Source organism: Geotrypetes seraphini, chromosome 16 (assembly GCF_902459505.1).
Source record: "Geotrypetes seraphini chromosome 16, aGeoSer1.1, whole genome shotgun sequence".
NCBI lineage: Eukaryota > Metazoa > Chordata > Amphibia > Gymnophiona > Dermophiidae > Geotrypetes > Geotrypetes seraphini.
In genome coordinates, this window is record NC_047099.1 from 943913 (window position 1) to 960743 (window position 16831).

Here is a 16831-nt window from a genome sequence, read left to right on the forward strand (position 1 = left end):
GCATCCTTAGGTCCTTTTTCCAAAAATTCCCACTCAGTCCCGAGCCCTCTTTTACAATGTCCTTGCTCAGTATCCTTATTTGATACTTTTGTCCGATGTGTCAGATCGACTGTCGGCTTTCCCCTCTTCCTCAGTTTAAAGCCAAATCTATGGCGCTCTGGACGTTGCGTGCCAGCATCCTCGTCCCAGTCGTGCTCAGGTGCAGTCCATCTCTCCTGTAGAGCTTATTTTTTCCCAAGAAAGTTGTCCAGTTCCGAACAAAAAGGAAACCCTCCTCTTCGCACCATCTCCTGAGCTAACCGTTTATTGCTTGTAGTTCACTCTGCCTCCTTGTGTCCGCTCTCGGTACTGGCAGGATCTCTGAGAAGGCTATCTTCCTTGCCCTCAGTTTCAGTTTCCTCCCCAGGTTGGGGAAGGAGGGAGGGAAGAAACGCTGGAGCTGAGACATAAAGCTAGGGTATTTGGGGGAGGGAGGGCTGGACTGAGTATTGGGAAGGGGAATAAGGGCTGGAGCTAGGGGGAGGCCTGTGGAGGGAGGTGGATAAAGGCTGGAGCTGAGAAGAGACCTCAGGCTATGGGGTGGAGCAGGGAGGGAGATGGAGGCTTGTGGGGAAGGGGCAATAAAGGCTGAAGATGGGGGGGGGTGGATAAGGGCTAGAGCTGGAAAGAAAAATACTAGTAATCATTTCAATAGTGCTGTACCTCACATTAGCCTTTAAGAGACCTCAGGCTAGAAGGTTGGGGAGAAGGGCCTGAGCTGGAAATGGATAAAGTAGTGTGGTTGGTGTATTAATCTACTTTATGATATGGTTCTATTCAGTACATCAATGAGAACAAGAAGTCAGATTTCCTCAAACAACAATAAACTTTTATTGATTATGACTGGGGTCGCCATTCAAAATATCACAAGTAATTGGAAAAACTGCAGTAGATTAAATTATACCTTCTGGTGGAATTTGTTATGTCACATTTATAAAATGGAAAGCATAATTGCTATTCAAAAAGGGAATTATAATAAATTTTAAAAGATCTGGGGGCCATTGATGACTTACTGTAATGAGTAGACACCATTTTCTATTGAAAGTATATTTGCAAATGGGGGAAGGAGGGTGAATTAAAATTTAACTGTAGGTTTAATCAATAGAAACAAATATTTATTTTTGTACATTTTTGATTGAATGCTAAAGAAAAGGGTGGCTGGGGAGGGAATAAATTTATTTATTTGATGTTATACTAGAAAGATATTCAAGTGATGTATTTAATTTTAAATGTTTTATTATTTGTACACTTGTAAGATTAAGAAATGAATAAAGAATTTAAAAAAAAATGTAATAAATAACAAAGACACAAAGGAAAATTAAGGTGATACCTTTTTATTAGTTTTTAGTTTTTGGTTAGTTTTCAAAGACCAGAACCTTCTTCTTCAGGTCAATATGAACTAGAGAGGAAAATTAAGGAGCAGCAGAATCTCTGGGATCCTGAACCCAGGTTAAAAGCAGAAATGCACTGACTTTATGAGAGACACTTTATCTCCCTGTGCTTCAGATCTAATCCCCGGCTCTGTCACTGGCCATGGGGGAGTCACTTTATATCCGTGTCTCAATTCTAATCCCAGGCTTTGCCATTGACTCTGCATGTATGACCTTGATAGGAGTCACTTTAGATGCCTGTGTTTCAGATCTAATCCCCGGCTCTGTCTATGATCTTAGAGGAGTCACTTTATCTTCCTGTGCTTCAGATCTATTCCCCGGCTCTGTCACTGACCATAGAGGAGTCACTTTATCTCCCTGTGCTTCAGATCTAATCCCAGGCTCTGTCACTGACCATAGAGAAGTCACTTTATCTCTCTGTTCTTCAGATCTAATCCCTGGCTCTGTCTCTGATCTTGGAGGAGTCACTTTATCTCCCTGTGCTTCAGATCTAATCCCCGGCTCTGTCTCTAATCTTGGAGGAGTCACTTTATCTTCCTGTGCTTCAGATCTATTCCCCGGCTCTGTCACTGACCATAGAGAAGTCACTTTATCTCTCTGTTCTTCAGATCTAATCCCCGGCTCTGTCTCTGATCTTGGAGGAGTCACTTTATCTTCCTGTGCTTCAGATCTAATCCCCGGCTCTGTCTCTAATCTTGGAGGAGTCACTTTATCTTCCTGTGCTTCAGATCTATTCCCCGCCTCTGTCACTGACCATAGAGAAGTCACTTTATCTCTCTGTTCTTCAGATCTAATCCCCGGCTCTGTCTCTGATCTTGGAGGAGTCACTTTATCTCCCTTTGCTTCAGATCTAATCCCAGGCTCTGTCACTGATCTTGGAGGAGTCTCTTTATCTTCCTGTGTATCAGATCTAATCCCCGGCTGTGTCACTTACCATGGAGGTGTCACTTTATATCCCTATGTCTGAATTCTAATTCCAGGCTCTGCATGTTTGACCTTGATAGGAGTCACTTGAGATGCCTGTGTTTCAGATCTAATCCCCGGCTCTGTCTCTTATCTTGGAGGAGTCACTTTATCTCCCTGTGCTTCAGATCTAATCCCCGGCTTTGTCACTGACCATAGAGGAGTCACTTTATCTCTCTATTCTTCAGATCTAATCCCCAGCTCTGTCTCTGATCTTGGAGGAGTCACTTTATCTCCCTGTGTTTCAGATCTAATCCCCGGCTCTGTCTCTGATCTTGGAGGAGTCACTTTATCGCCTTTGCTGCCTCCTTCTGGTGAGTTATCTTTGTCCTGCAGTTGGAGGTTTACTCTTTCAAGCTCTGCTTCTTCATGTGTGGGTGGCTCTGGATATGGGGGACCGTTATTCTCCTGGTTTGGTGACTTCTACTTCTTCTCTTTCAAAAGATTTTTTTTTTTCTTGTTGCTATATCCCTAGACAGAAGAGTCTTTTTCTCCTTGGTTTAGATTAAAATGTGACTTTCAGTGAACATCTGAAAACTTGGCTATTCTCAAAAGTGTAATACTTCCTCCCTCTCTGGTATACTAAGCCCTCTAAACATTCTTTATACTATGGCCTTTAACCCTTCATTGGAGTTCCTTTCTATCCCAACCCCTGTAAACCATGCCGAGCTCTGCGATTGTGGAGAGGATGCGGTATACAAACCTAAAGTTTAGTTTAGTTTCAGATGAGATTTTACTTAGGTTCTCAGTGTTATGCCCAGAAATTCAATTTGACGCCATGTCTGCGTTTTGGTAGTGACACCGATGAAGTGCCACATTCAACATAAAGAGAGGCCTGACTTTCATGGAGTCCTTTTCATGCGGCAAACCTAACCCAGGTGATTAAGTACTGATAATAGGTCCACTCCACCCCCTAGAAGGCCCTCAAAAGAGCTTTAAGCACGAACTGGTAATTTTCAACAGCACTAACCAGTGAAATGCTGTTGGAAACGATCAGGTAACCCAAACAGACAGCCATTTCTGGACAATTAAAACGCTTTGAATACTGACCCCTTAGAAAATTGACTGAAATCAGTGGACCTTCAAGTACTGAGATACAGAAAGGAGTGTGCGGTTACCCTAGGAAGGGTTCTTATACTGGGGGAGCTCCTTGGGAAGGGGGGGGGGGATGTGTGGAGGTGGAGCTGCTTATGTCTAATGTTTGAGTTTGCATTTAATTATTTTTTTCATTTTCTCTTTATCATGAATATTCTCATATTTAGATGAATTACATAATGCAGTTGGCAAGGTTTCAGTCAATCTATTTTTTACCACTTTTCCAATGTTTAAGCATCTTCTTTCATCTTATGAAGCTTTGTATATCATCTGGAAGCAGGCAGGTTTTCCATTCTTACTTAGAAGCAGGAGATGGATTCCACATCCTCAGGTTAACACTTACCTTAAACAGATAAGTTCCCCTTTTTTCTTCTGGGTGGAAGAATGTCAAAGGCTTTATGGAGCCATGCAAGCATAGTTTGTACCTTAGACAAACCTTCAACCTCAACACCCCCCCTCCACCCCATTATGTTTGAGGACCCCTAAAACCTTGATAATTAAACTCTACAATCCTGTGACTCTCAGGATTTGTTTTGCTGTGACCGCAGCTCCTCTTTCTTGCCCCCAGGCAAGCTCCTGGGCCAGCCTTGTTGGTCACCTCATCAAAGAAGTTAGCTACGTGTCTTTTCTCGTGCTTATGAGTGTCATGTCTCTGTGCTGGATCTGTTTTCACTGTGTTTTGATGTGTGAGAGTTTTGAGCTCTGTGTCCCACAGACCAAGTGACCTGATCAGAGGTTTCCCTGACACTTTGCACAGCACCTTGTGACTTACAGAAGAACAGACACTTTGATTAGGAGTAAATCTGTTTTAATTGTTCACAGTCTAAGTTCTTCCTAGTTTCAAACAGGTAAAGTGAGTCTGTGTGTGTAGTGAAGGCAGAGAGCTGATGACGGCAGAGGAGTGCAGGGAAGAAGGTGATGAAGCCAGTGAACTTTGAATCCATGGGTTTAATATTTGACAAGCTGGTGCATCATGGGGAACGAAGGGTCAGAGGGCGCTGGGATTCCGGAAGTTGTGTCCAGCAAAGCGAGCTTCATCCCCGAGCTCCTCCTCAATCCTGCCAACCAAAATTAATCAACCAATCAGGACATTCCCCATACTAAACCAAGATCCTATATCAACCAGAGCCAAGTTTGTAGATTAATTACAGTGTAACTACTGGGCAGTTATGTTGCAGTGTGGTTACGGGGGTCCCTGCAGTGTAAGTACAGGGCAGCTATGCTGCATTATAACCTCAATGTACTGTATATTACTTGCAGATGAAGGATTTGCAGGCTGAATGTTTAGGAGCTCCCAAAAAGGCATTACCTCATCAGCTGGTTGTACTTTGCCAGGCGTTCAGATCTGCAAGGAGCTCCTGTTTTAATCTAGGAAGAAACGTCAACATGATAATTAATTTATCCTGAACACCCCCACCCCCTTCTCTGCTCTGTTCAAACCCTGTGACCCTGGGCAAGTCACTTAATGCTCCACTGCCCCAGGTACATTAGAGAGATTGAGTGGGGTTGTATATAACTGGAAAGAGGTGGTATACAAGTCCCAATCCCTTTCCCTTTACCAATGACAGGCCAAGCCAGCAATTAACTACTAATAACGCAAAGCCATCCCACAAGCCCCTGATCCCCCAACCTAGACATATAAGCCCCTCCCCTTAGGTTCCTGCTCCAGGCTGTACATTGACGCCTCTGGTCTACTTACCTGTCCAGTGCAAAGTCCAACCACCAGATCAGCAATGAACGTGTCCTCCGTCTCGCCAGAGCGGTGACTGACCATCACCCCCCATCCATTCTCCTGTGCCAGCTTACAGCTGCAAGAAGAAAATACAGGGCTGTAGACAGGAAGAAATGCCCTCGACCACACTGGGTTTCCGTTTTTCTCTTTCACTGATCCACAACCTTGCAACAGTAGTCCTCAGTGAATGCTTCCAGTGTAGTTTATGGACAGCTATTTCATAATAACCAAATTGCTCCTTTCACTGTGCACTTGCTTAAAATTGCATTAGCTAATTTCCATTCATATCCCATGGTGTTCCCAGAAAAGTAGAAAAAACAGCGAAGGAAGACTCTGGTGCTCAATGTCTTTTATTGTGATGTCATGATTGTGGAGGAAAAGTGCAGTTTCAGATACGAGGCCAAGTTTTTCCAATACGAATTGTTGCACCAGCTTGCAGAGCCATTTGCTATGTTGTAAGGGACGATATTAGATACTACATCATTCTAATAATGGTTTCATTCTCATTTTTGAAGCACTTCTCAGATGAGTTTCGTCAACATGTTAACTGCATCAGATACATGCACTCCTGAGGCAGGCTCGTTTGGGCCGAAACACCATCGTGTCGAGTCATGACATAACAATAAGAGACATTGAGCACCAGAGTCTTCCTTCGCTGTTTTTTCTACTTTCTGAGTTTTGGGAAATAACCATCTCCTGCTTTCTTGTGTGTTCCCTGAAAAGTACCACCCCCCTCACACACAATCACCTCCCAGAAAGAGCCGATTTCTAGGACTCCAGATCCTCTAGTCACTATCCCAGAGACTCTACCAGCTAGAGGGATACCCTGAGGTCCCAGAGACTCTCCATGTGCCCAAGCAATGATTCTAGCAGAGACCCACCCCCACCCCTCCCAGCTCCTGCTCATTGTTGCAGTGAATGACGGGATTATACTTACGCTTGGATAGCCTCTGTCACAGACCCTATCTGGTTGACCTTCAGCAGGAGGCAGTTGCAGGCTTTCTCCTCTACAGCTCTCTCTATGCGCCTGGGGTTAGTCACTGTCAGATCATCACCTACAATCTGGATCCCAACATTGGCTGTAAATTTGCTCCAAGCCTCCCAGTCATCCTGGTCAAAGGGGTCCTCAATGGAGACCACTGTAAAGGAAAGGAGTGGGGGAATTGGCTTGTTGGAGAATTGAACACTGTTTGGTAGGCGCTACAGAACTCAGGAGACCAATGCCGGGATTCACACTTTCACCTTCCAGCACAAGGATCAACATTCACATCCTCTATTCCCAAGAATACTGAGATTTTCCTTTCAGTTCATAATCCCTAGTCTGAGCATGGGAGGATCACTCCAGCACAGTAGTAGCACGATTTACACTTCCTGATATGCCATGATACATGAGCATAGCAGGATCCTGACCCTAGTACACTAGAGCCACGAATAACCTGAACCTAATGCCAGTTCACTCTTCCACAGTCTGAGTACCACAGGATTCTCACTTCTGAGCATTAGTGTCAAAATTCACTTGCACACCACCTGAACACAGCAGGATTCTCCCTTGTGTGCTCTAGTGTCAGGATTCACTCTTCCACCATCTGACCCCAGTGCACTAGTGCCATGAATAACCTGAACCTAATGCCAGTTCACTCTTCCACAGTCTGAGTACCACAGGATTCTCACTTCTGAGCATTAGTGTCAAAATTCACTCGCACACCACCTGAACACAGCAGGATTCTCCCTTGTGTGCTCTAGTGTCAGGATTCACTCTTCTACCATCTCTCCACAGCGAGATCCTCATCCCAGTGCTCCAATGTCAGCATTCACTCTTTCAGCTCCTACAGAAAGTATAGTTCACATTCTGGATGTACCTGGGTAGTCTCGTATAAAGCTCTGGTACAAATCCCCCAGTTCATCCCCTGAAATATAACGGCTGGGATCATCCGGTGACTTGAAGTCCAGATCATATTTGCCATCCCGGTAGAATTCAGAGGCTGCAACGTCCATTCCTATTACAATCTTCTCAGTGTAGCCAGCCTTCTCAATGGCCTCCTTCAGCAGTTCCAGAGCTGGAGCGAGAGAAACAGAGCAGAGAGGAAGGGTTGTGGGGCAAGCAAGGAGAGCTATAAAGGAATCAAAGAATGATGGGATCCGTGGAGCTGAAAAAATGTCCCCCTGCTGCACCCGCACACCCTTCTCTCACCTTCACTATTTTCTAGGATATTGGGAGCAAAACCCCCTTCATCTCCGACATTGGTGGCATCCTTCCCATACTTCTCCTTGATGACACTCTTTAGATTATGGTAGATCTCTGCACCAATGCACAGAGCATCCCGGAAGCTCTCGGCACCCACTGGAAGAATCATGAACTCCTGCATAGCAAGCTTGTTCCCGGCATGGGACCCACCATTGATCACATTAAATGCCTGAAAATCAGGAGAGGAACCAGGAACAACTTGGATTACAAACTACCCGTCTTTCATCCTTCCTTTGGCACAAATGATCTTGCAGCCCCAGTAATCCGGGAAGGGCAGAGGGCTGGAGAGGCAGATGAGGAAGGATAGTTGGATGGATGGAGAGATGGATCATTGTGGGGAAGGTTTCATATACTGCCTGCGTAGTAGGCATGTTTAGCTAGGGACTCTGCACCAGTTATTTTTACTTTCAACTCATGTGATTTAAAAAATACCAAAGTATGTAATCCCTGCCCTCAGGAACACCTCCACTGGATTTGTAAAGACACACATCCTTTTTAACTACGTACAAAGTGGGGAATTTTCCAAGAGCTAATTTTCATAAATAAAACATTGCTTCACCCATGGGACTGGCTCCTTGTACAGATGACTATTACATGGATTGTTGGATGAAAAGATAGATGCAGAGGTTTAGTTCAGGCATGACTGGGTATGTGGATTGTTGAATCGATCACTGGATGGATGGACTTAGCCACATACCATCACTGGTCACAATGCCTTCTATCTTTCTTCCCGTATTTTTTCCTACGTCCTTTATAATCTCACATTGCCTTATACTCAGGACTGCAATGAACCCGTCACTTGACTTTTTTCTGTTATCCCCTCTCTCTGCAACTCGCTCCCCTTGGATATTTGGCCAGAATAATCTTACCCTAGGTTCAGATCTTTACTGCAGCTTTTCCTGAGGGGTTGGGACTTGACCAGTTTGACAAGAGTGGCATGTAGATATGCGCTTGGTTTTTTGGAAATGTGTGTTTTGTTCTGGATAATGCTTTCTCTATCTTTTCTATTTCTTTCCTATCAAGTTATTGGTTCTTTTCTTAATTTACCTTTTCTTTTGTTTTTCATTATAAAGACGGTATTAAACATAAACATTAGTGGAAGAGTGGATAGATAGATCATTGGATAAATGGATAGATGGTGCATGATTAGAGGGTGAATGGATGAATTGTGGGAGGGATGGATCTTAGCATTGATGAACTGTAGAATGAATGGACGGATGGATTGTTGGATAGAAAGGAGATGATTAGACAGGGACGGAGAGATACTGTAGATTGTGAGATGGTAGGTAGATAGAGGAATGGAGAGATAGATTAAGCAATATGGTTAGACAGATGGATGGAGAGATAGAATATGAGATGGATTGATATAGTATATGGTGGGTGGATAGAGGAATGGATTGTGGGATGGATTAATATATGATGGATGATGATTAGACAGAGGGATTGAGAGATGGATTAATATATGGTAGATGAAGAGGTGCATGGTGGATGGTTAGGAAAGGGGTGAAACTTGATCTACCTCCTTTCTGTGCTTACAATCAAAGTCGTTTACATATTATACTCGTATATAGGTCCTTATTTTGTAGCTGGGGCAATGGATGGTCAAGTGACTTGCCCAGGGTCACAAGTTGCTGCAGTGGGAGTTGAGCCAAGTTTCCCAGGTTCTCAGGCTGCTACACTAACCAGTAGGCTACAACTCCAGTCCTCCAGAGGAGCGAAGATATGGAGTGTAGGATTGTTACCCAAGGGGATGAGAAATGGATTATGGGATGGATTGATGCATGATAGACGGTTGGACAAATGGCTGAGCAGATATCTAAAGGAAAAGCTGGGTGCATGGACTGCAGTAACAGTTGGCAACAGCTGTAGGTCACTGCCTGAACCATAGAGTTAAGAAATGTTTTGTACTTTATTTTAAAATCTAATGTGTGCTATCTTGCTACTTGGTGTTAATGCTGTTAACGTACATTAAGAACATAATGTGGATATTTCGTTCCCTAAATACAGAGAGAAAGACAAGAACTGGAGTGAACATGTGGAACATAAGAATAGCCTTATTGGGTCAGACCAATGGTCCATCAAGCCCAGTAGCCCGTTCTCACGGTGGCCAATCCAGGTCACTAATACCTGGCCCAAACCCAAGGAGTAGCAATATTCCATGCTACCGATCCAGGGCAAGCAGTGGTTTCCACCAAGTCTTTCTCAATAACAGACAATGGACTTTTCCTCCAGGAATTTGTCCAAACCTTTCTTAAAACCAGCTATGCTATCCGCTTTTACCACAACCCCTGACAACGCATTCCAGATCTTAACTATTCTCTGAGTGAAAAAATATTTCCTCCTATTGGTTTTAAAAGAATTTCCCTGCAGTTTCATCAAGTGTCCCCTAGTCTTTGTAATTTTTGACAGAGTGAAAAATCGATCCACTCGAGATTTCATAGACTTCAATCATACCTCCCCTCAGCCGTCTCTTTTCCAAGCTGAAGAGCCCTCACCTTTCTAGTCTTTCCTCCTACGAGAGGAGTTCCATCCCCTTTATCATCTTGGTCGCTCTTCTTTGAACCTTTTCTAGCGCCACTATATCTTTCTTGAGATAAGGACACCAGAATTGAATGCAATACTCCAGGTAAGGCTGCACTATGGAGCGATACAGAGGCATTATAATATCTTTAGTCTTGTTAACCATCCATTTTTAAATAATTCCTAGTATCTTGTTTGCTTTTTCGGCTGCTGCTGCACATTGGGCAGAAGGTTTCATCGTATTGTCTACAAAGACACTCAGATCCCTTTCTTGGGCGCTAACCCCCAAGGTGGACCCTAGCATCCGGTAACTGTGATTTGGGTTATTCTTCCCAATATGCATCACTTTGCATTTGTACACATTAAATTTCATCTGCCACTTGAGCGAACCATGTTAACACCACCTAAATCAAGTCCTTTATCAGTATTGTTGCATATTAAAGTTTTCAAGTATTTCTTTGAGTATGGTTTAAAGAATGTGTTTTGGGGCATTCTGATATTAAGTAGTTTCTATGGATAGGCACGTGAGATTTCTCGGAGAGAGAAAGAAATAACGGTTACTGCGGATGGGCAGACTAGATGGGCCATTTGGTCTTTATCTGTCATCATGTTTCTATGTCTTTGTATGGCCGTTTGGAGGAGGATGGGCAGGGGAGGGCTTCAATGGCTGGGAGGGTGTAGATGGGCTGGAGTAAGTCTTAACAGAGATTTCGGCAGTTGGAACCCAAGCACAGTACCGGGTAAAGCTTTGGATTCTCGCCCAGAAATAGCTAAGAAGAAAAAAAAAAAATGTTTTTTAATTGAATCAGGTTGGGCAGACTGGATGGACCATTCGGGTCTTTATCTGCCGTCATCTACTATGTTACTATGTTACTTTGGCATTTCATTATAAAGTGCATGAGAAAAGACCAAAGAGGTTAGGGCTCTTCAGCTTGGAAAAGGGACGGCTGAGGGGAGATAGGATTGAAGTCTACAAAATCCTGAGTGGAGTAGAACAGGTACAAGTGGATCGATTTTTCACTCCATCAAAAATTACAAAGACTAGGAGACACTCGAAACTGCAGGGAAATTCTTTTAAAACCAATAGGAGGAAATATTTTTTCACTCAGAGAATAGTTAAGCTCTGGAACGCATTGTCAGAAGTTATGGTAAGAGCGGATAGCGTAGCTGGTTTTCAGAATGGTTTGGACAATTTCCTGGAGGAAAAGTCCATAAACTGCTTTTGATACAGACATGGGGAAGCCCCTGCTTGCCCTGGATCGTTAGCATGGAATGTTGCTACTCCTTGGCTACTAGTGACCTGGATTGGCCACCATGAGAACGGGCTACTGGTCTTCATTGACCATTGCTCTGACCCAGTAAGGCTATTCTTATGTTCTTAGTCTCTATGGCTACACCAGTGCACAAAAGTTCCTTCATTTTTACAAGTTTGTTGTTTTTATTTAAATAGTGGATGCCTGGAGGGATGATGGAAAGAGGGTGTGCCCCACTCCTAGCCTAGCTGAGATTATGTTCAAGCTCCAGTCCCTTAGTTTCTAACTTCTGTACTCTCTCTTCTATCTGTATGCTCCATCTTTCCTTACACTCTTTGCTGTCTATTAAAATGTTTTATCGTGCATTGTGTTGACATTGTAATGGAACATACTATGCCATACTTTGGATTATAATCGTCTATTGCTTGTTTTTGATTTATTCTTGCTGTACGCCGCCTTGAATGAATTCCTTCAGAAAGGCGGTAAATAAATCGTAATAAATAAACAAAATGATGGTGAGATGGTGCCTTAGTGGATAAATGGAGGGATGGATGACAGAGGTACAGATTGTTCCACGTATGCTTAGAGACAGAGGGGTTGATATTCAATGCGGCTCCTGGCTGGTGAAATTGCCTGCTTGGGGCTTACTGGTCATTTTTCACTTAACTGGTTGGTCCCCTGAAAATAACTTAAAACTGGCTATTTTGGGGCATTCCAGTGGCAAAGTTGGTACCTGGCCAGCGCCAGTATTCACAACCTAACCAACCAAGCTCACTGCATAAATAGGGCTGACTTTTATAGGGTCCTATCTCTATGCTGTAGCCCATAGCTGATCAAGTACGAAATATTGCACTTAACCAGCTATATCAGCTGGTTCTGCAAAGCTGGAAATTCAAAGCTGGTACCCAGATTCATCACCGGTGGTAGTCAGCAAAAAAGATGATTATTGCCGGCTGAATATCAGTCCCAGGGCAAAGAAAATATGGTCATTTGGAGCAAAACTGTCTAAATCTGGAAGTCATGAAAGTATAGTTTCTGCTAGACATTGAATAATTGTTCTTAACCTAAAGTGTGTTTCACAAATTCCTAACGATTTTCCGTTGCAATGTACAGGCCTGGTTTCTCTCTACAATCAAAGTAAAGTGTGGCAGCTCTTACAGGAACTGGAAGAATAAGATCAGAGTTTCCAGCCAGGTCAGCAATATGGCGGTACAGTGGGATGCCTTTCTCTGCTGCACCAGCTTTGCAGACTGCTAGAGAGACACCAAGGATGGCATTTGCCCCAAATTGAGCTGTGAATGTCACAAGAAAACAGAAAATACTTGTCAGCAGGATTAACACAGAAACAGTTGTGCAATTTCTAGGCTTAAAAGCACTCGTAGTTATGAACGTGCAGGAAACTGCTGTCTACTCATGAATCCCTGTAGGCATTGTCATATTGAAAAGAACACTTCACTGGGGTGACTCCTCACAGCCATGTTTCGAATTGCTGCCACTGTCAGGCACCTTGTGGAAGACACCATCTAAGTCTTTCATCTTGAAGGCAGGTTGACTCCTGATGCAGGCCTCATCGCCGAAACATGGCTGTGTCCAGTCGCCTCAATACTTGGATACATCTGGCTCGCTTGACTTCATTATACTTCCCACCTTTTCGTCTTTAGCTGTAGTATTCATAAGGTTTGGCTGCTTCTCCTCCATCATTCCATTATCACATTCAGCAACATTTATACTGGTGCCCATTCAGAAACGGAGACCAGAACTTACATTTATTCTCTGTGCCGTCCAGCTCAATCATGAGATGGTCAATCTTCTCCTGGTCCACCACAGTCAGCCCCTGCCGGGCAACAAGAGGGATAATGTGGACACCTGTGCTAGGAAAATGGATGGCGAGGGAACTGAGAGCAGAAAAAGAGACAAAGATAGGGAGAGCGAGAGATGCCGAAAATGGAGTGCAAGCAGCAAAATCCTACATGCAGATGGATTCATGGATAGAGAGCATGTGATAGCAAGTAACCTACTCCCAGTAATACTTACAGCCTCTAACAGAGCTGGGGAAATGGTGCTGTTTATGTGTTCAATTGCTTTTAGAACTCCTGTACCCAAGAAAAGAAAGAACGGAATCAGATATCCTCAACACCTATCGTGAAGGAAAAGACACAAATAGGGGAGAGGTAATGTGGACTCAGAGCTAAAGGTGTAGGGGCTTTCCTCTTCTCAGGATCTGCAGAGGAGCAAGCAGCCTGTCTACAGCAGAGAGGAAGTCTGAGCCTAAAAGCATTTCAGTCTGTATTGCATTAGAAGGAAAATCTTTTCTATTTTTTTTTAACCCAAACAGTTATTACAACTTATTGGCTGCTGGAAGTGGTCTCTCTATTATGTCCTGATAAATGATTTTTGTATTGTATTTCTTTTTTATTTGCTTAGGTCTTGGATCATTGTAGACGAAATATGCTTTTCTCTCAATAGTTCTTTGGATTCTAATTCTAATCCATATTCAAGTTGAAGTGCTTGTTTAAAATGTAAAATCTGAATAAAAATAAAATTATAAAAAAGAAAGCATTTTGTTGTTTCCTTTATATATTATACTGAATGCAATTTCTAGATCTGTAGCAACTAGCAAAAGCAATACTTGTATGTAAAATTGAAAATCTTGTACATAAAAAAGAGAAAGCATTTTAGTGGCCTAGTCAGGGCAGAAAGAAACTAGAATAGCAAACGGAAGCCCTCCTCTACCCTGGACAGTGCTAGCAGAATGCAATCAGACTCCCACCTTTCCCCAGGAAGCGTGAATGGTCGCCATCTCGAAGCTCCAGAGCTTCATAGATCCCAGTAGAAGCACCGCTGGGAACAGCAGCTCGGAACAGGCCTTAAATGAAAAAGAGAGAGGTGCTCACCCATTGCATTCAAAAATCATCTTTTCAACTGTACACAGAGGTGGCACCTGACACTGGCTACCAGCGCAGGCACATCCTGTCTCCTTTTCTCCTTTCTCCGCCCTGTTCAAAATTAAGAGCTCTTTTCTGATTCATTTTTGGTTTTAGTTCTTCTGAGAACTGCTTTGTTTTTATTTAAAGAAAGACTTTCCCTCCAGGAACTTGTCCACACCTTTCTGAAAACCAGCTATGCTATCCGCTCTTACCACAACCTCTGGCAACGCGTTCCAGAGCTTAACTATTCTCTGAATGAAAACCAATTTCCTCCTATTTCCCTGTAACTTCATCTAGTGTCCCCTAGTCTTTGTAATTTTTGACAGAGTGAAAAATTGATCCTCCCGTTCTACTCCACTCAGGATTTTGTAGACTTCAATCATATCTCCCCTCAGCCACTGTTACCATTCTCTCTATGATACTGGGACAGGTCCTTCCTCACAGGAACATTAGTTGATTCATTCCTCGGTATTTGTTATGCCTCAGTGAACATAAGAACAGCCAATGGTCCAATTATGTTATATTGTGCTAATCCAAACTTCAATGTTTATGTTAGGATGTGATATAACCACCTTGTCTTACGCAAGGTTAAACCCAAGGTGATTTACAAAAAAGATAATACATCATGATAATGATATTGCTATTGTGCAAATACCTCTGCTCAATACATCATCTTTTTATTTTTGGAAGTGTTCTTGTTTCTCTGCTCTAAACCGCTTGCTCTCTGTACTCACTGCCAATCAGGCTGGTGTAATATGGCTGGATTAAAAATCATGTGATATTATGGTTTGTTCTGAGTGGAAGAAGCACTAGATTCTGAAAACTAGATTATATACCTAAGAGGGTTAAATGGCATGATATGACCTGTCTAAAAGGGGATGGGGCAGGGGCTCCGGAGAGTGGTGATTTTCAAACCCTACTTGGAGAAATTGTACATTCAGTTTAGGGCAGTGACCCACTATCCAAATCTAAGGATTAAGTTAAATGCCAGATAAAAATTAGCCCCAGAGTAGATAATGGCACACAAGGATGATTGGTTCATCCAGTCTGGCTAGTTTCATGCCTGGTGCAGTGCCTTAGACTTCTTAAACCTCTCGCTTCTCCTAAGGTCTTCACAATGAAAGCTCTATACTTCTCTCAGGCTTTACCCTCCCCATCCTAACACTAGGGGGTCCTCGGTGCCCCTCCCAGGCTTTACCCTCCTCATCCTGTGAGGAATAATTTTCTGTTTGTACTTCTCAGTCTGCCCCACTGCAGCAGCATCCTGTCACCTCCTGTTCTGGAACTTTCTTCCCTTTGAAAAAACAAAACAAAAGACTTTCATCTTGTGTAGTTTCTATATTACAGATTTTTAAATTTTTCTGTTATATCCCTTTCCTTTCTCTAAGATAGAAATATTTAGGTCCTCTTGTACTGACTGTTTAGTTATGGAGGTTGAACCTCAACAGAGGTATAGACTATTCCACCAGCTTGTACGGAGACACTATCCCTAGAAATGCGTCTCGCCATGCAGCCGGCATCCCCTAGACTCTGGCATTACTATACAGTATTCCTAAGTCTTCAGCAAGCCAGGAAAGGCTACACCTCAGCACCTGACTCTGCTCAGATGTTCAGTTTGTGTTTCTGAAGATTTATCCGGTGTCTGTGTCTGAACTACTGTTGATGTGGGATAAAGGCTACAATCATCGTCCTCACCTTTCTCGGTATATAAATCCACTTCCACTGTGGGGTTCCCACGAGAGTCCAGAATTTCCCGGGCATGTATCTTCTGAATGGACATAATGACTGCAGAAATCTAGGGAAGAGAAGAAGTACACAGACTAAGGGTGAAAGCTGGAAAAAATCATGTTCTTTCTCCCACCTCACGCTGGTAACTCAAAAAGGGAGGGTGAAGGAAAGAGAGCACGCAAAGGAATGATGAGGGAAGGTCACGGAGGGAGAGAATATATATGAACCAGAAGGAAAAGTCAGAAGAGGATAGGACAAAGTGCATCCTTCATACCCAGCAAATTTGCAGTCGTCGTGGCTCAGCTCTTAGTGCAGATCTCTGCCCCAGCGACAGCTGTGGGATTCTTGGTGGCTGCTCACTGCTCACCTGTCCTCCCCTGCATTACATCAGCATCGCTCCCAGAGCTTCTCTCATTGGCTGCCCTTATGCTGCCTAGCAACCACTGCAGGACCGCTCGTCGTGGCACTGTCAGCAAGGACAAATTATAGCAGCATCTTTCCTCACGCCTCTGCACCTCTCCCCTCCATGCAGATCTCTCTCTCTCCCTCCCATGCCTTTGCACCTCTCTCCTATCTACGCAGATCCCCCCCTCCCATCCATGCAGATGTCCTTACCCCATAAGAACATAAGACTAGCCATACTGGGTTAGACCAATTATCCATTAAGCCCAATATCCTGCTTCCAACAGTGGCTGATCCAGATCACAAGTACCAGGCAAATAGAACCCAAATAGTAGCAACATTTCATGCTACTGATACCAGAGCAAGAAGTGGCTTCCTCTATTGCAGACTACAGATTTTTCCTCCAGGAACTTGTCCAAATCTTTTTTAAACCCAGATACGCTAACTGCTGTTATCACATTCTCTGGAAACAAAGTTTACTCTTTTGGGATCTTGCCAGGACTTGGCTTGATGGACTTTTGGTAATTTAATTGAGT

At 43.5% G+C, this 16831-nt stretch overlaps 1 protein-coding gene across 7 annotated transcripts in view; it reads right to left on the minus strand.

Annotated features, from left to right (window-relative positions):
• Nucleotides 1–4289: 4289 nt before the first annotated feature.
• The window catches only part of ENO2 (enolase 2), a 73672-nt gene continuing 61130 nt past the window's right edge, over nt 4290–16831 (minus strand). For 2 of the 7 annotated variants that reach the window (XM_033924174.1, XM_033924175.1), the window contains exons 2-12: nt 15861–15960; nt 14009–14104; nt 13273–13331; nt 13003–13072; nt 12397–12530; nt 7412–7634; nt 7080–7277; nt 6158–6359; nt 5188–5296; nt 4798–4856; nt 4290–4546 (exon numbers count right to left, since the gene is read on the minus strand). In XM_033924174.1, coding sequence (XP_033780065.1) covers nt 4477–4546; nt 4798–4856; nt 5188–5296; nt 6158–6359; nt 7080–7277; nt 7412–7634; nt 12397–12530; nt 13003–13072; nt 13273–13331; nt 14009–14104; nt 15861–15960 — 1320 coding nt within the window. In that variant the 3' untranslated portion in view covers nt 4290–4476. Of the gene's footprint in view, nt 4547–4797; nt 4857–5187; nt 5297–6157; nt 6360–7079; nt 7278–7411; nt 7635–12396; nt 12531–13002; nt 13134–13272; nt 13332–14008; nt 14105–15363; nt 15460–15860; nt 15961–16167; nt 16465–16831 lie in introns of those variants that run through there. The other 5 variants (XM_033924178.1, XM_033924181.1, XM_033924180.1 and 2 more) reach the window with 5 other exon arrangements.